We start from the raw sequence: 21,898 nt of genomic DNA on the forward strand, positions 1-21,898 counted from the left end.
TGCAATAAGGCTAGTTGACTTTATATGGTGTAATCCGGCCGCGGCGGGATTTATTTGTGATTTTGTGAGGCTGAATTAACAGTGCTTATGTAGGGGTGCACACTGTGTAGTGGACACTTTGTCTACAGTGTAAAAACCTTTCCAGCCGCCTGAATAAAGGGGACTGGAAGTGATAGAGTGAAAAAAGGGCTTAGCTTGGCAGCCATTTTCCGACGCCCTTATGCTCTGACAGTGAGCGCGTGCTATGACGTAAGCCGCGCTCTAGTCAGCAACGCGCTGTGGAAGGGGCGCGCGCTATCATGACAAGGCAGCCATTACAACTTCCTTGGCAGTAAGCGCGCGCTGCAGCGACATTGTTCTTGACATACCCAACAGCCCGAGCTCGCTCGTCTAACTTACTCTAGTATTCTCTGTCCGCAGCGCTTCAGCACGGCGGCGGTAGAATGAGCACGGCGAGAGCTTCGGCTCGAGTTAGTTTATTCACTCTAGTATTCTCTGTCCGCGGCGATAGAGCGACAGGACGAGAGAATTGGAAGCGTGAGGTAAAACTCTGTCCGCGGCGCTTCTAGCACGGCGAGAGCTTCGGCTCGAGTTTGTTTATTCACTCTAGTATTCTCTGTCCGCGGCGATAGAGCGACAGGACGAGAGAATTGGAAGCGTGAGGTAAAACTCTGTCCGCGGCGCTTCTAGCACGGCGAGAGCTTCGGCTCGAGTTTGTTTATTCACTCTAGTATTCTCTGTCCGCGGCGATAGCGCGACAGGACGAGAGAATTGGAAGCGTGAGGTAAAACTCTGTCCGCGGCGCTTCTAGCACGGCGAGAGCTTCGGCTCGAGTTTGTTTATTCACTCTATTATTCTCTGTCCGCGGCGATAGAGCGACAGGACGAGAGAATTGGAAGCGTGAGGTAAAACTCTGTCCGCGGCGCTTCTAGCACGGCGAGAGCTTCGGCTCGAGTTTGTTTATTCACTCTAGTATTCTCTGTCCGCGGCGATAGAGCGACAGGACGAGAGAATTGGAAGCGTGAGGTAAAACTCTGTCCGCGGCGCTTCTAGCACGGCGAGAGCTTCGGCTCGAGTTTGTTTATTCACTCTATTATTCTCTGTCCGCGGCGATAGAGCGACAGGACGAGAGAATTGGAAGCGTGAGGTAAAACTCTGTCCGCGGCGCTTCTAGGACGGCGAGAGCTTCGGCTCGAGTTTGTTTATTCACTCTATTATTCTCTGTCCGCGGCGATAGAGCGACAGGACGAGAGAATTGGAAGCGTGAGGTAAAACTCTGTTCGCGGCGCTTCTAGCACGGCGAGAGCTTCGGCTCGAGTTTGTTTATTCACTCTAGTATTCTCTGTCCGCGGCGATAGAGCGACAGGACGAGAGAATTGGAAGCGTGAGGTAAAACTCTGTCCGCGGCGCTTCTAGCACGGCGAGAGCTTCGGCTCGAGTTTGTTTATTCACTCTAGTATTCTCTGTCCGCGGCGATAGAGCGACAGGACGAGAGAATTGGAAGCGTGAGGTAAAACTCTGTCCGAGGAAAAACTCCGTCTGTCCGCGGCGCCTCCTCAGCGCGACGGTATAGTGACGAGAGCTTCGGCTCGAGTTCGCCTATTCACTCTAGTATTCTCTGTCCGCGGCTGTAGCGCGACGGAATGAGAGAAGAGTGGGAACAACTCTGTGGCAGCGGCGGAAGAAGAGCCGCGGCGGCGGCAGAGTGAAGAGAGCTTCGGCTTGAGTGTGCTCATGTCCTCTAACATTCTCTCTTTCCGCGGCGCTATTCAGCGCGACGGGACGAGAGCAGAGGGAGAGTGAGAAGAGCTCCGTCTTTCCGCGGCGCTTAACGACGCGGCGGAACGAGAGAGTCCTCGAGTAGAACAAGCCTGTAAGCTCTAGAAGTGGCGTTGCAGCGGCAACACAAACACATATAACACTCAACATAGACACAGTTTAAAGGATATATAACGCCGGATGGCGTAGCTGGAACGGCAGAGAAGGCGGAGAGGGAGTCCGTCGTCCTCAGCTGCAGGTTCCGCTGGTGCCTTTTCAACGGCGGTGCTTCTTCCGGAGACCAGCGAAGGTATCGCTGAAGGAGATAAAATCTGACACCTATGGCGAATTAGGGTCTTATATAGCCTCCTGTATGCAAATATAAGCACCTTTTTCGGCGGGCTTCTGGAACGCCCCCCATTGGTTCGTTCCTCTCAGCCGCCTCACCATAGGTTCCTGCAGTTGCCGCAGCCCGGCCAATCAGAGCGCTCCTCGCGCTGGGCTATGGCCGTGCAGCTCACTGCGCTTTACATAGATACCTTTATTAAAAGTTTTGCTTCACATTCTCGAGAAAAGGAGTTTTTCCCATACGTAATACGAGGAACCTCTCTCGAAAGGGAACACAATCTTCAAGCACTACACTTTTGCCACAAAACCTGTGTTTTACCAGTTTTACCTGTGTTCAAAATCCAACACTGCTCCCATATCATAAACAAAGTGATCAAAATTATATACACTATAAAGCAGTCAGTAAACAATACACACACAAAAAAAATAGAGAACACATTGCTCAAAACAATTATCAGGGAGAAGTACATTTTTAATCTCAAAACAAATTTCATATTTTTCTGTCATTCTTTTGATGAATGAAATCATGTTCTATCATAGTAGGCCTAGTTTAAAACTGATCATAAATTACTAGCCTACTTGCAATTTTTTGTACTTCCTCCTGCTTGTAGGCCTAGCTATATCTATAGGTCTCGGTCTCATGAAATGCGTATATATAATATGAATTGTACACTATTGTATTGTGCGATTTATAAGGCAGGTGCATGTAATTTGCATTGTCACCCCATTGGGTAGGTAGGTTGTTCTCCATTTGTATTTGATTGCTGCCACCAGTATGGATGACATGTACATTAGAGTTCATTGTTTTTTACCATGTGAAATGGTTTAAGGTAGGCCTATTGATATAACATAAAAGCACAATTAGCTAAACGACTTTGGGAAAACTTGGAGCTTTGTTCAGCCAATGGGTTTTAGCAATTGAGAAAAACTGCAGAAGGTGTAATTAAATAAATATTATATTACACAAAGTTTGTGTACTATTTTTGTAAAACATATTTAAAGATGAAACACAGGACCTTTTATAGACAATGAAACTTGCAATTCTTTTCAAATGAGCGTAAGTAATTATTTACATTTTTTTGTTTATTTGTTCAGGGAGTTGTTGTTGTTTTTTTAACATTTATTTTATCATATAAATATTACTGGTCATACTCACTAGACTGCTGTATAATAGTGCATTCTCTGATTTGATGTACTTATAGCTTAGAAGGGAAAAACTTTCCAGTGTTTGCTTTACTCTATTTAAATGCTGCTGGGTTATACTGCAGAATCAGGTGGGTGGGGCTAAACTGGATTCTTCCATCTTTTCCTTGGTCCAATGACAGCCTATGCCCCACCTCCAAACTCGACGCTACCAAATGAAAGAATAGGAAACCACTCCACAATTTATTATTTATTAGTACCAAAGAATTGTGGGAGGCTTCTTACCATATTTGTCAAACTCTGCCCACTAACTCACAAGTCACTTTTTTTCCCCACTTTTTTTTCACTTACATCTCTGCTCTCTACTTGCTTCTTTCTCCCAGCTCCTGCTTGTATCATTTTATGAAGGGAAGAAAGTGAAAGAGAAGTAGAGAGAAAGGTTGGGAGAGTTGTATAATCAGATGATCACTGCAAGAGGGAGGGAAACAGAGTAGGAGGGAGATAAGAGGGGAGAAAGACATGTTTTGAGCACAGGAGGGAGAGGGAGAGAGGGCAAAAACAGGAGACAACGGACCAGCTAGACACAAGATGGCTACGCTCTCTTCTGATTTGAATGCAGGTAAGTGGCATTAAACTTTAACTTCATTCGTATGCCAGACAGTCTTCCACTTTCAAATCCCACCTACACAGGCAGCTGACTCACTTCCCCTCTGCATGCGCTTCCTGTGTCTCAGGGGCTGTCTAATGCAGACAGGACATTTTCAGCTGTATCTAGAGTAGATTGCCATTATAAAAAAGCAGGTGCCCACATAAATGTTATTGAATCGGGTCCTGGTTCAGCATTAGAATAAAATCATAAGGCTATTGGTTAGGGTTATTTAGTTGAGGGATTGAGGTGAGCGGTTGAAACTGATGGCACAATTTGTTGGAACTGTTATCATGTGCTGGACTGTACCAAAGCAAACAAGGACAGGACACAAGTGACTGAACTCTTGTGGAAAATAGAAGAAATATTAGCAGAGAATTGACAGAAACCTTTCTTTCCTGTCAAATGTGTGTTTTACATTCTTATTTTACAATCGCAAGAAGGTAACTTAGTGATGGACTACATGCACCAGTTTGCAATTTATATACTACGGCAGTCAATGCTCAGAAAGTCCAACACTATCTCACGACCAATTCATATGTATTTGTACGAGGTGGCTAATTCATGCGAATTCGTACTTCCTCACTCATAAATTTGTGCAATTTGTCTAAACCACATTGATAGGTAGGTTAAAGGGGGGGTGAAGCACTCAGTTTCAGTCAATCTTGAGTACCTATAGAGTAGTATTGCATCCTTCATATCTCTGAAAAGTCTTTAGTTTTATTATATTTATTAAAAAAATATGGGCTGTACCGAGTCTTTCCGGAAAAAACAGAGCGCCTGGAGTATCGTGAGCTAAAGAATGACGAGCGCGCAAAGCGTTGACGTCCTCAAGCATGGAGAAACCCTTGCTATCGATCTCAGCTAATACATGATCCAGAATCAGATTCGGAGGCTGAAATAAATTGAACAGGAGAAACAGCAACAGCAGGACATCCGTCTCTGTGGTATGTACTGTATTTAGTGGCCTGTCAACATTTGTGTGTCTTTACTCACAGTTTATGAGAACATGATTCGGTTTATGGACTATTGTATGCGAATAAACCTTAGCAGTAGCAAGCAAAACGGTTTTGCACGTTAGACTAGTGTAACGTTATATATAGAAAAAAAATGTAGTCCGTTAGCGCATTTGAATGACGAAGCACGCGATCGTGTCGTTTACTGATGTTAACTCACGCGACGATAAGCAACAGCACAGACATTTGAAGCAGTTTTACTCACCGGCTGCTTCCAAAGCAGGACCGAACCTTTATCGCTGGGACCGCTCCGTCAAAAACACACTTCTTGGAGTGTTGAGATCCACTTTGCGATGCGACTGAAGCGATGTTGTGAAGCTTCCCGTCATTTCTGCGTTCAAATCGGTTCAAATGCAGCGCTGCCTTCCCGGAATGCTGTGCTGAAGCGTTGAAGTCGCTTGATGTCAAAGTGGAGGAATGAAGTGGAGCGCGGCGCGGACTATAACTGGCATAAGTGTTCACGGACGACTGGATCTGCAGCTGAGCAGTGTTTATGGGCGTGCATTTCCTCTCTCGCTTTAGTCACACGCGGGCGCACCTTACCGGGAGAAGAGCCCATACGGCCCATACAAGGACCTTCCGTTCTATTAACGTCAAACCGAGCCATACTCGGAAAAAAACGCTCCGAAACTTGTGAGAAACCGGAAGGAGTATTTTTGACAAAGAAATACTCCATCAAACGTCCAACATTAGTTTTTGAAACTTAGTCTATGTTTAGGATGGGAATCCAAGTCTTTAACAGTGTAAAAAGCTCAGTATGCATGAAACAGCATTTCACCCCCCCCCCCCCCCCCCCCCCTTAAGGGTGGGGTTAGGTGTACTCAAAAATCATACGAATTTGTATAACCTTACTCACCACCTCATAAATACATACAAATTGCTGTGAAATCGGGTTGGAATGATGGTGTAGCAAATAGGTAGTCTACATGGACTGAACTGCAAGTACTTTTGACCACCTGCAATATAATTTTCACTTTCATCTCTATCTCTCAAAAGCAGAGGGATCCTCTCCACCCATGCGGCGCCTGCTACTGCTGGGGTTCCACGGCTCTGGTAAGACCTCAACATTGAATACCATCTTGAGCCAGGAGAAAAACCCATCTGACAATTCCCATATAGACCAACAACATTGGGTAGACATACTCACCTGGCGACTGTTGATCATTGACACCCCTGGATGGAATCCGGAAACCGGAGACACAACTGGTGATACGGACTCAGAGAACCATCGGTCCATCATTGATCAATGTTCTCCTGGTCCCCATGCCCTGCTGCTGGTGGTTCCCATCGGAGTTCCATTCACTGAACACCACTGGCAAAGTCTTTGGGCCAGAGTTAAAGCACTGGGTGCAGGAATATGGAGGCACACCATGATTCTTTTCACCTGTGCAGACCAGTTGCCACAGGACAAGGGTGTTGAGGAATTCATTGTGGATGGTGGGGCAGCTCTGCAGAGGTTGGTGGAGAGGTGTGGCTCCAGGTACCATGCCTTGGATAACACCTGCTCAGACAAAAGTGCTCAAGTTACAGAGCTTTTACAAAAAGTAGATGAAATGGTTCAGGAGAATCAAGGCTGGTTCTTTGAAATGGTGAGGCCAAGCCTTAGATTTGATGATGAAGACACAGAAAAGGAAAGAGAAGAGGATGGAGTCCCAGAAGTGGAGAGGACAGCAATGTTTAGATCTCCACCAAGAGGTGAGTATGCATGGAAATCATTATCTTGTACCTTTGTTTTGCTGGAACCTTTGCATAATGTCTCATTAGAACATGCAAAGTGCATTTCCCTATTTTGCAATCTCCCACTTTCTTTTTTTTTACAGAGTTACGGGTTTTGCTAGTAGGCTGGCGTGGAGCAGGTAAGAGCTCTGTAGGAAATCTTCTACTGGGATGTCGTGTGTTTGAATCAGGACGCCCCACTGAGGTGTCTGTCCGTCGTCAAGCACTGGTTGCTGGTCGGCGCCTCACAATTGTTGACACGCCAGGTTGGGATTGGTTCTCCGCCCAGCGCACACCCAGCAACATTCGAAAAGAAATCAAACAAGGGGCAGGGCTTCTCCATCCTGGCCCACATGCACTATTACTGGTCATCCCTGTGGTCTCGACCCTCACACCCAAAAAAAGGCAGGCCCTCAAGAGCCATTTGGAAATGTTTGGCGAGGAGGCGTGTCTTCACACACTAGTGCTGTTTTCATGTGGTGACTGGCTGTATGGCACATCCATCGAAGATCACATCCAGAGGGATGGAGGTGAGCTGTTGAAACTGATGCAGCATTGTTGGAACTGTTATCATGTGCTGGACTGTACCAAAGCAAACAAGGACAGGACACAAGTGACTGAACTCTTGCAGAAAATAGAAGAGATGGTAGCAGAGAATGGACAGAAACCTTTCTTACCTGTCAAATGTAAGTTTATTGCATCTTATACTATTATAATTGCTTTTCACATCAGGTTATTTCTTAATTTGTTCATATGACGTGTGTGTGTGTGTGTGTGTGTGTGTGTGTGTGTGTGTGTGTGTGTGTGTGTGTGTGTGTGTGTGTGTGTGTGTGTGTGTGTGTGTGTGTGTGTGTGTGTGTGTGTGTGTGTGTGTGTGTGTATGTATGTGTGTGTAAAACCTGATCATTGCATCCTTGTTCTACAGTAAATCAAGAACTAGACGAGGAGGAAACGAGTGGAAGATGCATTCTACAGTGAAGTATAAGGCATAAAGTGCTGGAGGACTGTAAAAGCTACTGACCTTTTGGATCCCAAAACAAGCAGTTTTAATGTAACTGTTACCCATAAGGCCATTGACATTGTATGTCATCTTGATAGAATGCTAACTGCATTTGAACTGGATATTCTACTGCTTTTAAACTTCATGGACAGTATGTAATACTTATGTTGAAATTCAGTATCATACACTTGCAGGCTACATTTCTGGCTTTCCAAGCACTGTTAAGGTTTAGTCACAAGATTTTCATAAAGTTTAAAATCAAGAACATTCACCTTTGCTAGAAGCGCGTAGCACTTTCTAATGATAATCTTTACATAAACCTTTTTCCCCCAATCCTAAAAACTAGAGACCATTAGTTTTTAGACCATCTGATAATTTTCACATTTTATGTAAAAAGCTGGAATGGAAACAAACAAACCAAATGACTATTCATTTCCACAGTGTATAGCAGGATTTTCATACCCGGTATTGTTCAGTATTTACACATCCTCGTTGCTTTTCATGGATATTAAGTGTCATATACTTAGTAAAACTGCACTTCACAAAGTTGGAATATTTCTTACATGTAGGTTGAATATACTCACTATATTATCATTAAGTCTAAGTATAGTTTGGGATCATGTGCATCTGGGTTCTCAAATATACAATTGTTCTACAGACTGAACTAAATGTGCAATTGAACACATTCAGGGTTTTTGGTTATGAATTTGATTAGCAACCACGAAAGACATACCAAGGACTGTGATGACAGTACATTCTACCTAAACACATTTACCAATATGTGTTGAGCATTCAGGGCTTGGCTGTTACTATTGAATTGTAATATTTATCTTGTCCAGAAATATTTGCCGCAATATGAGAATATGCTACGGAATCCAAAGTGCATGGGCAATATGTGACTTTTCAGCTGGTTTGACTGAAGACACTGAGATGACTTAAGTTTAGCTTTTGTACGCTTTTCACTTCATATTTTCATATTAATAAAGAATCATTTTTCATAGTTTTTGTTGTCAAATTCAGCTTCAAGTTTGAATTTTCTTGATTTATGAAATCTTACAGGAAAAGAACCCCTTATTTTTCTGTCAGCCATAAATGTTGTCCTTGATCATTAAATAAGTCAATATATTGTACTCATTTTAAGCTAATTCAATATCCTTAAAATAATTCCATCTATATCTCCTTACCTATAGAGGTAGTGAATTGTTGTCATAAAACTATTTTTATAAAATACTAAGCCTCATTTTTACCTCAGTTCCAAGATGAAACAATTGAACGGAACAAAAAAAATTGTTTTAAATGTTTATTAAATAAATAACATTGAAGCTAACTGATATGCAGTGAAAGGCCCATACAAGCACAAAATAATGTTACATACACAATTTAATAAATGCACACCATACCATAAAGACATTAGGAAATTTTAAATATTAAGCATTTGTATAGAACTTCAATTGGGAAAATTCAAGACAAAGACCATCAATAGACAACACATGTATGCATATATATAAAATACTGTGCATACAATAAACAGGATTTTAAAAAAATACACTAATAAAAGAATATCAGGATTTTTTGACGTGCTAAAATTAAGCTTTTCTACTTAGACACTGGGGAAGAATCAAAACCGTCATTTATTTAACCCTTCATAATACTTTCTATTAGGACTAACATCCCTAGTGGTCTGCACTTCAGGCTATACTGAAACTGTCCAATTCCATCAGCTTCAAGCCTCTGTGTCCATTTCTTTCTATGACTTTACACTTCTGCCCTCTCTTGCCCTCTTGACTTCTTCCATTAGCTCTTTCAGGTACTGGATCTCTTTAGCAATGGACTCTGCTTTTTCCACCAGCTCTTGATTCCTCTCCTCTAGGATTGTACACTCTGACTGGAGGGCATCTTGCTCCGCACGCTTTTTCTGTCGGTAGCGGGTCGCTGCAGTTTTGTTCTGTTCCATTTTCTTTAGCTTTTTCTTTTCAACCACAACTTTTGACCCACTGGCTGATTTTACTCTTCCTACGAGGGAAGGTGACTCTGACTGCTGATTTTGGGAGGGCTTAGAATCGGGTGTGGAGTAGGGCTTCACCCTAGAAGAGGGAGAAAGGGGAGAGGTTGGGGTTTGTGGGTCAGGGGAAGCTGGACTTGGGGAATTTTCCACAAACACCTCATCTGGATGGGCAACCATCGCATTAACCTCCTCTTTGGGAGAAAGTACAAGAACGATGCGGGTTGGGGTGAGGGACAGGACTATTTTGGGCACCCTCATCTCAATGGGGGATGGACTCAGAACTTCAGCTATGTCTACCTCGCAACCAAGCTCAAGAGTATCAGTAGGGGAGTCTGGTGGAAGGATGGAAGGTGATGGGACCGGGGAGGCCGGTTCAGACTTTATCTCAAACTCAGCCTGGGGCTCAGGGACCACAGAGGCAGAATCTGGTATTTCACAGGGGGATGAGGGAATGAACGGTGTAGCAACTGGAGTATTCAAAGAGAATGAAAGGCTGGAGAGTTGATTGATTTCAGGGACAGACGCTGCTGGAGGGGGTGAAGGTGTTTTGTCAGAAGCTACAGGCTGGGACGCCAGGTCGATCTGTGACTCTAGAGAAGCGATGAGCTCCTCCGGAGAACTGGGTGGATCCTCAGAATCACAGGAGCAAATCAAAGACTCCAGATCAAACTCGCTCAGATCAATTCGCTCTGTCATCCAATCCATTTCACTGAACGAATGATCTGAAATGAGGTGGAAAATACAAGTTAAATATGATGATTGCATGCTTAAAATATTAGCATGCTGAAACTAGTGTATTAGTAGGTGTGTCTGAAATAAATTGCTACACCTTACCTTTGCCATGAGTATTTAGGCATAGTTCATCTGAGGGGAACCAGGACAGGGACAGCTGATCGAGCCCAGCCTTCTCCCCCCTCTGAGTAGAGGGAGGAGTGCAGGGTGGGGAGAGAGAGGGAAGTGGAGAAGAAGAGAAAGATGAGAGGGGCGATTCAGCGCCTCCGAGAGGAAGAACCTCCTCATCTTTATCTAGGAAGGACCCCAGAGGGTCAGCCATCGGTGATGATGGGTCCCAAAGAAGGACCTCCATATCGTCCTGGCCAAACCGTGAGCTCATCAAAGACATGGCTGTCTATTTCAAGTGGAATCAACGAGTCTTCTACTGAGAATTCGAATAATTTCGTGCTGTCAGTTACAGCAAAGATCAGACTTGCCACAAAGGACCTGTAAACAGATATTAAAAGTAGTTAATCACTTGTATAACAATTTCATAAAATGTAAACAAACACAAAAGCTACTTGGCAAGAAAAAGAGCCTCATTAGTTATTCACGATGACATCATCTGCCTACACCCTAGCCATATATGGACATCCACCACGTGACGTTCTTTATCTTACAGTCACCAGACTGGATTCCATTTTTAAAATCTCTAACCAATTTACTAGAGGCAACATTTCATTGATTTTGTTTTTAATTCTAAAAATGTGTCTAAACTGTTGTCTGACGTAAAATGTACGCCGATGATCTATTGTTTTATCAAGGTGGATAAAGACTCCGCCATTTCAGGGACTTGCCGCTCCCTTTTCAGGAATGTAACATACGCCATTTTATAAAGAGCACGCGGAGACAAAGAAACGTAAATTAAAAGGTCTCACTCGTGTTTATTTTTAGTTACATATTCTGGCATGTTGAATATGAATTCATTATACAAAATAAAAACATTATAGTACATTTTAAAACAAAAATGACTACAAATTCATCGACCGACGTCGGTAACGTTAGACATATGGCGCGTTAAGCTCGAAACGCTGGTCAAGGCATTATTCGCCTCAATTCCCATCTATTTAAGTGAATAAATACACAATATATATTTAATTCACAAAAGAAATAACATGAAAACATGAATGGTCATAAGGCTGAGCTATTTAATGGTATACACCCGGGTGGGTGAGGTGACATGTTAAGACAAAAACAATTAAAAGTATACTTACGCCATTTTGATATAAATGTACGGAGCCAGTGCACTATGTTGATGCACTGAGGAGTTTGCGCGCTGTCTACAGACTGCGGTTCACACGGCCATTTCGGCGGAGAGCAGAATCGCTCGGGTATCAACAAAAAAAATCAGCTGTGAGAGAAGAACGAAATAAGCGAGTGATGACGTCGAGTTCATGTCTATATAGAGCCGCAGTGCCGCTCAGACATAGCCATCCGCCAGATCTTTTTGTTACTGGGCGCAGACAACATATAGGGCCATAACTTTTAGTGGTCCATTTGTATCAGTAGGAAAATAGTACTGAAAACAACTATAATAGGTCAGTTTATTAGTTTAGAATTAGTTTGAGATCACTTAGTCATTTTGTTTATGTCAAATGGGGGGAAATATGGAATTAGGCTAAGACACCGCATTGTAAAGAGTAATTAGAATCCGAATGGTTATCAGCATTAGCCTATATTTCTGTGAGTCGAAGTCGATTGACTGACAAACAAATGGTTCGTGAGCACAAAGCAGGCACAAAGTCTAAGTTACAATAAACATTTCAGGGAGGGTTACGTTCCCTGCGTGTAGGCTAGTTTGGATTTATCGCCCTCTGAAGGACGAAAACTAAACAACATGGCGAGTTTGACCTCGGTTGTTTTGACGGGAATTATTGTTATGGAAAAAAAGACAACGGAAAGAAAAGACCGTTGCTCTTGCTGATGGCAAAACTAAATAAAGAGACGAAATATGTTGTAGTAAACAGGAAGGTAAAGGTGTAGTTTGTTTAGTGGTCATATTTGAAACTTTTTTTCAGAAAAACAAAGGTACACAAGACAGATTGTGCATTAATTTATTGTCAGAAGTATATTAAAAACAACACGTCATTTATTTTCTCTTAGTTTGTTTTAGTTTTTTTTATGTTATTTTACAAAATCCCAGCTAAGCAAACAATTAAATTAGGCATTGTGCAAACAAATGACAATTTCTTTCAACATAAAAAGCACAATAATTAGGCTAAATTTAAACCCTCCACCATGTTCGAATTAAATGTTAACTCTCTGTACAATAAATATAAACCAAGATCAAAGATCATAAAACCTTGACACATCAACACAGACATAAAATAGTTGCAACAGGCACATATATTCAAAAAATATATTTTGCTCTAGTTGGTGGTTCAGAGGCCATAACAGATTTACATTCAGGTACTTCTATCTTTTTTTTTTTTTTTTTTTTTTTTTTTAGGGGGGTAATGATAATAATAAAAACAACAATCTATTTGATATAATTAACTGTAATTTAAATTTGTAAATAAATGTCTCTAGCTGATATGATTTTTAATGTAGTAGCTTATTATTCCTGATAATATTCCTTAAACCTTTTGAATCAAAAGTGCTGTTGCTGCAATTGTCGTTTTCACCATAGAATAAGCAAAACTCTATCATTACTGATATCTTGTGCTGATATATGATTGATTTGATTCCATCTCAGTGTATTTCTCATTGCTAAACATTTGCTAAATGTCCGCCTTTTATCAGACCAGATGACCACAATGCATTCCTGCCATGTGCATCTGTGAAGAAACCTGATCTTTGTGTTTATGCCTGTCTTTGTTCCCAAACATTAGTATAGATCAGTCAAAACTCAATTCATTCAACGATTCTTTTCTTTCTTCAGGCTCAGTCTCAGGTGATTGTAAACTGCAGGGGACATCAATGGAAGAGTGCTGCATAGACCAGGGCCCTCTTGAGCTGTTTTACACACACACATGCTAGTGTGTTTACACAGTGACTCTATTTTCCAGTTGTATTATTCTCGCCAGTTTCTGCCTCAGGAAACAGGTCAGGGTTTTCTGCTAGCGTAGAGCGGATTCTCTTCTTCTCTTTAAACCGGCCCGAATGTGAGACCTTCACATGGCGACCCTTTGTCGCCGTTTTGTCCACGATGCGCTCCAAGCGGGCGTTAAACTGGCTGTCCACAGCTGCGTCCGCTGTCCCGGGTGTCTCCCCGGCGTTGCTACCGTGATCTCCAGGGATTTCATACAACACTTTCGGCTCTGATTTCTTCTTACGCAGGAAGGTCAGCTTCCACCAGCTCGGTGCAGGTTCTGCAGTCGCCATCGAGATGAAAACAGACCCTGCAAGGAGGACAGAAAGCGAGATTTATATACGTGAGAGAGTTAAACAGTATGCCTGAATAGAAAAATGAACTATAAACAGCTTGTTTTTTTGTTCAATTAAACTAGCTGTTTCATTTGGCCACAACAAGTACGAATAGTCATAATGTGTAAGCTGAGGCCTGAGGGTATGAGCTAATGCTAATGTAAGATCTGTGTCTTGCATTAGAAGGGACAGCCGCTAATGAATTTTTTAGTGTAATTCAATAAGCACCATATGGCAGAGGTATGATAGGGTTTTAACCCGTAGAGCTCTGGTTACAGGCCTCAAATTTCACACATTCTGCACTGCATCTATATGCTAGGAGGATGGAAATGGTTAATGTAGACCGTGCTAATGCTAAATGATAGAGCGCTTGTGCTTATGGTGTGTTCAAGTCCTCATGGGAAGTTCGTATTTACGAGTTCGGAAGTCGTGTTTACGATGTCAGGTTAATGGAGTCACTTTCGTTAGAGCAAAATGGCCTCTGCTAAAAAAGGTTGCCTGGTCTTAGCTGGTCTCCCAGGCTGATTTAAGACGGATTTGGTCAAGCTGTGAAACCAGCTAAAAGTAAAACCAACTGAATAGCATGGGCAGTGTACCTTCTGTTACCTGACTATACAAAAATATAGCAGGGTTTTACAACTCTACTTCTAAAATGAAGAACAAGGAATGTGCATCAGGTTTTGCCTTTTTATGTTTTTTTATTAATAGATGAAGCCACTATGAACTTTATTGTTACATATTAGTATACTATTATATTGCTATCATATTGTGTGCAGGCAGTTAGCCTATTTTGTTGTAAATAAACTAGCCTGACAATTTCACTGCTGCTAAATGCCTATAACTATTGTGGTATTCCGCACTGGCACACATCCTACTCGTAAACATTAGGGCTTAAAGAAAATCCCGGACTTCCCACACGTATTAACCACGTGCCAGCGTCCATGTGATTTCAACTTGTATGTAATATGCTAATTTGGTGGTGAAGAAATATGTTTTATTGCTATCAATGTTGAAAACAGTTGTGCTGCTTAATGTTTTTGGAAACCTTGATACATTTTTTCAGGATGTTTTGATGATTAGAAATTTCAGCTGGATCACATTAGTAAAAATATTTTTTAAAAAAACAACCATGCAAGATGCTAATTCTTCAGAAATATGTAAAGGCCTCCATACAAGCCATAAGTAAACACACTATAGCATCTGGCCTCATGAGACTTCACTTCTCCATGCAGCTGTTTTCAATTTAATATTCCATAATATTCCGACTGTTGTTTCTTTGCTCACACCGCAAATAGATTCATTGTGATTAATTTATTCTTTTACGTAATCTTCCATGGTCCATTCACGTGTTAAGAGCTCACAGTCCAGAGAGAGTTTATAATTCATTCATTTGAATGGCTTCTTTGAAGGAAACCATTACTAAAAGCAAGCACACCTTTGACATACAAGGTGAAACATGGTCCAAATGGAAGTTTCAGCATCATATTGTGAGGTTTACCGCAAACTTATTCGCACAAAGAAAACAATAAACTAATGCGTTGAGCTGCATATCCTGGAAAATGTTATTGCTTTAGTTTTTATGAACGGAAGCAGCTTTCTGTGAAATGTAAAAATGAACTCCCACACTCAAATTCACACAAAACTGCTGTAGCGTGTGGCAATATCCATTCAGGGGAAAGGCTTGGCTCTGTTGCTTAGCAACAAAGTGGTCATTTTCATACAGTATGCTAATTTCCGTTCGCTCTCTCAGGGCTTTGACTCTTGCTCCTGCTTTTATGTTTACGAGAGCAAACAGAGATCAGGTGGTGCCGGCCAGCTCCCTTTCAACCTTACAGCTTCGTTTTAACCTTTAAAAGCATTTAATCCAGATGGTTTGAACAAAAAGCCATATTGCATTACCTATTTGAAAAGCTACCTATGCATATTATAAAATTCCTTGGTTTGGTTGTTCAAAAAGTGATGCCAGCACTTCATAAACTATATAAAGAATTGAATTTCATTGCACATTTATCACTTGAAATTATATTGAATAAATTTAATGCACAATTTATATTACAAACATGGATTCTGAAACGTGCAATGCACTCATCAGTTTTGTTGTGGGAAATATTATGTTTTAGTCAGGATTTGGGTACGGACAGATTCTCGCACGCGAGGTTACATGTTGTTAGCATGTGGTTTTCTTATAAAGATTAGAAATAATGATAAGGGTGAAGGAAATGATTGTTCAGAAGGAAAAGCAAGTGCTTTCCGGTAACATGTCAATGGCCAGCAGGAACTTTCTGTGTGCTGATAATTATAGGATTTGATAAGATTGACCTATCATAATGGCTTTGATGGCGGAAAATCTAACTTCAGATTGGTCTTGTTAGGCAAATTATGGACAGCTTGTTAATGTCTCTAAAAGCATTTTGATCACAATAATAACGATACAAAGTACATTTAGTTTCAACAGAAGCTCCCGCGAGAAATTGCAATCTCTGTAGACATCCTGATTAATTAATTATTCCTGTCTGTGGTTGGAAAAAAACATCAGGTGTTAACTGGAGGTCCTTGGAGAGCTTCGCTCCAGGAACAGTCACACTTTAAGTTGGTGAAAATATAGTGCAAATGACAGGAACTGCGGTGCACAAAAGAACTGCAGGGAACTTGTTGTTTGGTGTTTGACCAATCTTGCAGGCCCAACATATGCAGTGGTACCCATTTCATAGAGTAATTCAGATTAATTTTTATGCTGTTTTACTCTCACACCTTACAAATAATTACCTTTTTTTTTTTAAAGGGCATGAGAGTAAAATACACTCGCAAAGGTTCTTTATTGGCATTGATGGTTCCATTAAGAACATTTAACATCCAGTGAAACTTAACATTGTTCAGTATGCCGTAAAAAGGTTCTTTATATTATTAAAATGTTTATACACTAAGAAATATTTTTTTTTATTTTTGCAAATGTTTACTGAAAGTTTCTTTGGGGAACTCAAATAGTTCCGCTATGGCATCACTCAGAAAAAAACCCTTTTGGAATTTTTGTAAGAGAGAAGCTAATAAGGAGGAAAGGGAAATTGTCCCAAGTTTCCCCAGAGGAAAAAAAAATGTTTTAGAAGCTCTTTCAGAGCTCAGAAGAATAAATCTCAATTCAGATGTTTGAAGAAAATAAATAAAAAAAATCAAATCAAACATTTGTTGACCTAAAGTAAGAGGTAAGCTAGCAAAATGTATATAGTGCAGATCAGTTGGCTTCGATAAAATTGGATGAGGAATGTCTGAGCTCATATTGACATCTCAGACAATGACTGCAGATTTGGACTTCCATGCTGGACAAATCTGAGCACAGACTGAGACAGGTGAACTTGAGGTCTCTTCTAAAACTGTCGAGGAGACACATGTGAGATCACTGGGGCTTCTTCTCAGTAGAAAAAGATTTCATACAAAACTGAAAGTTCTTCTTTTTTCTTTCCAATGGCGAGAAGGGAGAGTTTGTGTATGAACAAATATTACATGGTAAACAAATAAAGCAGGCAGAAGAGGCACTAAATACCATTTGCTTGTAATTGTTTCTCCCCTTACTTGAATTAAATCCTTGAATTATGCCACAAATTACAGAGAGAGCAATAAACCTTATTCAGGTCTGAAAGCGAGGCTGTAAAGGATATACACTGTCAAAAACATTCAGGTCGCCAATTGAACATTTTCTAGTGACTGATATGATTTTTCAGTTGGCCGAATTGAATTTGTGTGAAATAAATTGCATTAATTCACAGAAATTAATTTTGGCCAACTGAAAAATTTAGATGTGATCAGTTACTAGAACAGAATCGTTTTTTACAGTGTACTTACAATGTTTTAAATTGCTATAAAAAGCTGTATGAAACACATAGATCACTTATCATTTTCCATAGATTATATTGTCAGGATTTTTTATTTTATTTTGTCTACTAAAATCTCTTGGAAAAATATTTTTGCAGTGTTTCGTCAGCAGAAACAACCCAAAAGCACATTAAATATCATTACTGTCCACTGAAGAGATGTTTGTCTATCCCTCACAGCCTCACTTTCGTTCCCGTTAAAAATCAAAGATGGTGCTGCTGTGAATAAGGTCTATGATGTCTTATCATTTGTGGATTGTTTTGATTTCAGGTCAGAACTTTCTTGGCTGGATTCCTTGCCAATGCAATGGTTTTTTTTTTGGTTTTTTTATTAAGAAGTAAATTCAAAAACGGTTCGGAGGCGTTCATCTTGCCTACTGAACTTGTACTATTGACACAACTGAAAGAAAATGTTTTGCATTTCAAAGTGTTCACTTGATTGCAATAATTCTCCCCCCCCCCCCCCCCCCACACACTCATCTCAGGCTCCTCATTGTGCTGGATTAGTCAGTGATAAAGGTTCACTGTTTGCTATGAATGTGTAATCAAATGTGTGTCTGTCCAAAGGTCATTAAAATTCACAGCTATCATTCGCTTTTTTTCTCTAGAACTTAATATTAATTCTCATTTGATCAGCTAGTTATTTTCTCTAGAACTCAGTAGTAATTTCCATTTGATTTTACATTTGCAAGTAACACAGTAACTTATCTGTAAATGAATTAATATGAAACTAACTGTGACTGGTCGGGTTTTTCTCCTCCGGTGAATTCTGGTAATAAGCCTCTCTCACCTGTGCAGGTGAATGTGTGTCCGTTGAGATGGCTGTTATCTGCCTTAGAGTGGTCACTATCCTCTGGTTCAGTTTTTGGTCCAGTTGAGTCCAGCAGCTGAAGAAGTCATAGCTCTATAGGAGCCAGCTTTTTCTTTTGGATTTTAATTTGTTTCTGTCTATCCCTTCTCATCTGCCTGGTCTCCGGCTTGGCTGTCCCTCTCGCTCTCTCTGGCAAACAGGTGTAGCTCCACAGGTGCGCGGCTCCACCCACCCGCAGCCACACAGACACCCACATCAGGCTCCTCCTCCCCTCTGCTGCCAGAATAAACAGGCTTATGTAACACCAGCTTCATAGAACAATAGCTAATATATATACTTGGATTGGGTGTAGAAGATGAATGACTGGACCAGCTTTTGATATTACTTTAGCTAATATTTAAGAGGTAGTTAATGGCCATTGGGACTGTAATCAGCAGGGATTATGCTAATAATAGTAGTGTGAGAATTGCTTCTCTCTTTTTTTAAAACTCTTTTTAAAGTTTAGTACATCCAGTGCTTTCTTGATAATTTTTTTATTACATTGACAATGCTCTCAAAAACATGAAGAAGTACTAGGCCTACCAGTTAAATGTAGGGACACATCTACTCTACTCTTCATCAGCGTTGGGGGTTACGCATCACAACTAACGCAAGTTACGTAATCAGATTTCTTGCTCAAGTAACTAGTAACACATTACTTTTATATTTAATAAAGTTACTTTTTCTAATAAGTAACACAAGTAACTGTGGTGGCTGACACCTGTAACACAAGTAACTGTGGTGGCTGACACCTCCTGTCTGTGAGAAATCAAGAGCATTGTTGGGTAAGTTACTCTCAAAAAGTAATTGATTACTAGTTACTAAAGTAATTGATTACTAGTTACTAATTACATCTTCAATTAGATTACTGTACAAATTACTCTCTAACAAATATTTCATTACTTGTTACTTTCTAAATCCTACATCATTAGACTAGTCAATTGATTCTCAACAATAAGCATGACATGGTTCTATTAATTAGTTCAAATAAATATTGTAATAAAACTACATAAGTTATTTTTATGAACTTATCATAATATTACAAATGTTAGAAGGACACATAAAAGCATGCATTTTCAAGTTAGACTTTATATTTTCATGTTAATTCCACTATTGTAGTATCACCTAAAGTATTATTAGGAACACCATACTAATACTGTGCTTGACCCCATTTCACCTTCAGAAATGCCTTAATTCTACGTGGCATTGACTCAACAAAGTGCTAAAAGCATTCTTTAGATATGTTGGCCCATATTGATAGGATAGCATCTTGCAGTTGATGGAGATTTGTGGGATGCACATCCAGGGCACGAAGCTCCCGTTCAACCACATCCCAAAGATGCTCTATTGGGTTGAGATCTGGTGACTGTGGACATTTGAGACATTTCATTTCAATTAGAGACATTTTAGTACAGTAAACTCATTGTCATGTTCAAGAAACCAATTTGAAATGATTCAAGCTTTGTGACATGGTGCATTATCCTGCTGGAAGTAGCCATCAGAGGATGGGTACATGGTGGTTATAAAGGGATAGACATGGTCAGAAACAATGCTCAGGTAGACCGTGGCTTTTAAACGTTGCCCAATTGGCACTAAGGGGCCTAAAATGTGCCAAGAAAACATCCCCCACACCATTACACCACCACCACCAGCCTGGACAGTGATAACAAGGTATGATGGATCCATGATCTCATTCTGTTTACGCCAAATTCTGACTCTGAATGTCTCAACAGAAATCGAGACTCATCAGACCAGGCAACATTTTTCCAGTCTTCAACTGTCCAATTTTTGTGAGCTTGTGCAAATTGTAGCCTCTTTTTCCTATTTGTAGTGGAGATGAGTGGTACCCGGTGGGGTCTTCTGCTGTTGTAGCCCATCCGCCTCAAGTTTGTGTGTGTTGTGGCTTCACAAATGCTTTCCTGCATACCTCGGTTGTAACGAGTGGTTATTTCAGTCAAAGTTGCTCTTCTATCAGCTTGAATCAGTCGGCCCATTCTCCTCTGACCTCTAGCATCAACAAGTCATTTTTGCCAACAGGACTGCTGCATACTGGATGTTTTTCCCTTTACACACTATTCTTTGTAAACCCTAGAAATGATTGTGCGTGGAAATCCCAGTAACTGAACAGATTGTGAAATACTCAGACCGGGCTGTCTGGCACCAACAACCATGCCACGCTCAAAATTGCTTAAATCACCTTTCTTTCCTATTCTGACATTCAGTTTAGAGTTCAGGAGATTGTCTTGACCAGGACCACACCCCTAAATGCATTGAAGCAACTGCCATGTGATTGGCTGATTAGATAATTGCATTAATGAGAAATTGAACAGGTGTTCCTAATAATCCTTTAGGTGAGTGTATATAATTGTTCTACAGTATGTAGTTCAATAAAATCACAGCCTAACTGTAATTAATTTTTTTTTTAAAAAGAGTAATTCCTTACTTTACTTTTTCAAGGGCAAAGTAATTAAATGACAGTAACTAATTACTTAGTAATAGTCACACCCAACACTGATCAAGAGTAAGGTGCAGATGGTTAAGCTATTTTAGTTCAAGACGAGGCAAGAGTGCTGATGAGAGTGTTCTGCGCTTGATCTACTAACGACGCGCAAATGACAGAACACAGGCAACAAATAATTTCCATTATGACCAATGAGATCTATTAAAGCATTTGCTTTAAAACTGCACTATGTAAGTTTTCCGTCCGCTAGAGGGTGCCTATTCAAAACAAAGGCGTAGTTTGAGGACGCCAGGTTTGAGCCATAGACCGTAAAAAAATATGGACGACTCGACATCATCCGTTTCCGCTTGCCATATTTGAAGCTTTCAGGCGGGGGTGCACGGCGCTGACATCTTGGGACCGAGTCTGCGCAGTAGCGATTTCGGGACCGGAGTTGCGCAGTAGAGCGCAGGAAGTAGAGCAGGAAGGACAGCTGCGAAATCAAAAGCCGCCCCACACTCTCGCAGATGCAGAACAATTAATTATGTTGGTGTGAAATAAACAGTTATGGAAATGTAGAAATTAAAGCTAAAGCTCCAATCTGCTCCCAAAAATTCCGAAAAAAGTCTGTTAGTGCCTCAGTGACAACTTCACTCAGAGAAGACGTCGATCTCAGCTGTCAATCATGACGTCACACCCCTGTTTTTAAAGCGTCAGATAACTAACTAAAACTAAACTTATTTTAAAAACGAACACCTGAAATGAAATCATCGTGATGATAACTGCCTTCAATGACATAAACTAACTTTGGGGGAAAAATATTTGAAGTGTAATTTTATTATTTTGTTTGCCTCGCGTCCATTAGAAATCACAGAGGGGCGGCTATACTGGGACCGGTCACCGGGGGGCGATCGAGGCGTGAAAGCTTCAGTAAATGAAAGGGAGACTGCAGGCTTGGTTTGAGCTCAGA

At 40.9% G+C, this 21,898-nt stretch overlaps 3 protein-coding genes across 4 annotated transcripts; 1 reads left to right on the forward strand and 2 right to left on the reverse strand.

Moving 5' to 3' along the window:
- The first annotated feature begins 3,585 nt into the window (after positions 1–3,585).
- si:dkey-110g7.8 (GTPase IMAP family member 8) lies at positions 3,586–8,603 on the forward strand. The gene is made up of 4 exons (XM_067459864.1): positions 3,586–3,868; positions 5,908–6,606; positions 6,732–7,313; positions 7,553–8,603. Exons 1-4 carry the CDS (start codon positions 3,838–3,840, stop codon positions 7,603–7,605), a joined length of 1,365 nt encoding a protein of 454 aa, XP_067315965.1. The 5' UTR covers positions 3,586–3,837; the 3' UTR covers positions 7,606–8,603.
- A 311-nt stretch (positions 8,604–8,914) lies between these two features.
- On the reverse strand, positions 8,915–11,783 carry atf4b (activating transcription factor 4b). The gene is made up of 3 exons (XM_067460176.1): positions 11,621–11,783; positions 10,467–10,853; positions 8,915–10,354 (listed from the first exon to the last, which is right to left on the reverse strand). The coding sequence occupies exons 2-3, from the start codon at positions 10,753–10,755 to the stop codon at positions 9,375–9,377; spliced, it is 1,269 nt and encodes a 422-aa protein (XP_067316277.1). The 5' UTR covers positions 10,756–10,853; positions 11,621–11,783; the 3' UTR covers positions 8,915–9,374.
- Positions 11,784–12,456: 673 nt separating this feature from the next.
- Positions 12,457–18,662, reverse strand: prr15la (proline rich 15 like a). 2 transcript variants are annotated; one of them, XM_067428837.1, is made up of 2 exons: positions 18,374–18,662; positions 12,457–13,747 (listed from the first exon to the last, which is right to left on the reverse strand). In XM_067428837.1, exon 2 carries the CDS (start codon positions 13,728–13,730, stop codon positions 13,404–13,406), a length of 327 nt encoding a protein of 108 aa, XP_067284938.1. In that variant the 5' UTR covers positions 13,731–13,747; positions 18,374–18,662; the 3' UTR covers positions 12,457–13,403. The 2 variants fall into 2 exon arrangements, with proteins under 2 accessions (XP_067284938.1, XP_067284937.1); XM_067428836.1 differs by having other exon boundaries at positions 18,429–18,660.
- Positions 18,663–21,898: the final 3,236 nt, after the last annotated feature.

The sequence above is a fragment of the Pseudorasbora parva genome, chromosome 2 (genome assembly GCF_024679245.1).
Source record: "Pseudorasbora parva isolate DD20220531a chromosome 2, ASM2467924v1, whole genome shotgun sequence".
NCBI lineage: Eukaryota > Metazoa > Chordata > Actinopteri > Cypriniformes > Gobionidae > Pseudorasbora > Pseudorasbora parva.

What these genes read in the sequence shown, in the direction of transcription:
- atf4b (XM_067460176.1), bottom strand. Translation starts at nt 10,755, where the DNA reads ATGTCTTTGATGAGCTCACGGTTTGGCCAGGACGATATGGAGGTCCTT. An exon ending in CCTAAATACTCATGGCAAAG is followed by an intron (nt 10,355 to 10,466) that starts GTAAGGTGTAGC and finishes ACCTCATTTCAG; the next exon opens with ATCATTCGTTCAGTGAAATG.
- prr15la (XM_067428837.1), bottom strand. Translation starts at nt 13,730, where the DNA reads ATGGCGACTGCAGAACCTGCACCGAGCTGGTGGAAGCTGACCTTCCTG.
- si:dkey-110g7.8 (XM_067459864.1), top strand. Translation starts at nt 3,838, where the DNA reads ATGGCTACGCTCTCTTCTGATTTGAATGCAG. An exon ending in GTTTAGATCTCCACCAAGAG is followed by an intron (nt 6,607 to 6,731) that starts GTGAGTATGCAT and finishes TTTTTTTTACAG; the next exon opens with AGTTACGGGTTTTGCTAGTA. An exon ending in ACCTTTCTTACCTGTCAAAT is followed by an intron (nt 7,314 to 7,552) that starts GTAAGTTTATTG and finishes CTTGTTCTACAG; the next exon opens with TAAATCAAGAACTAGACGAG.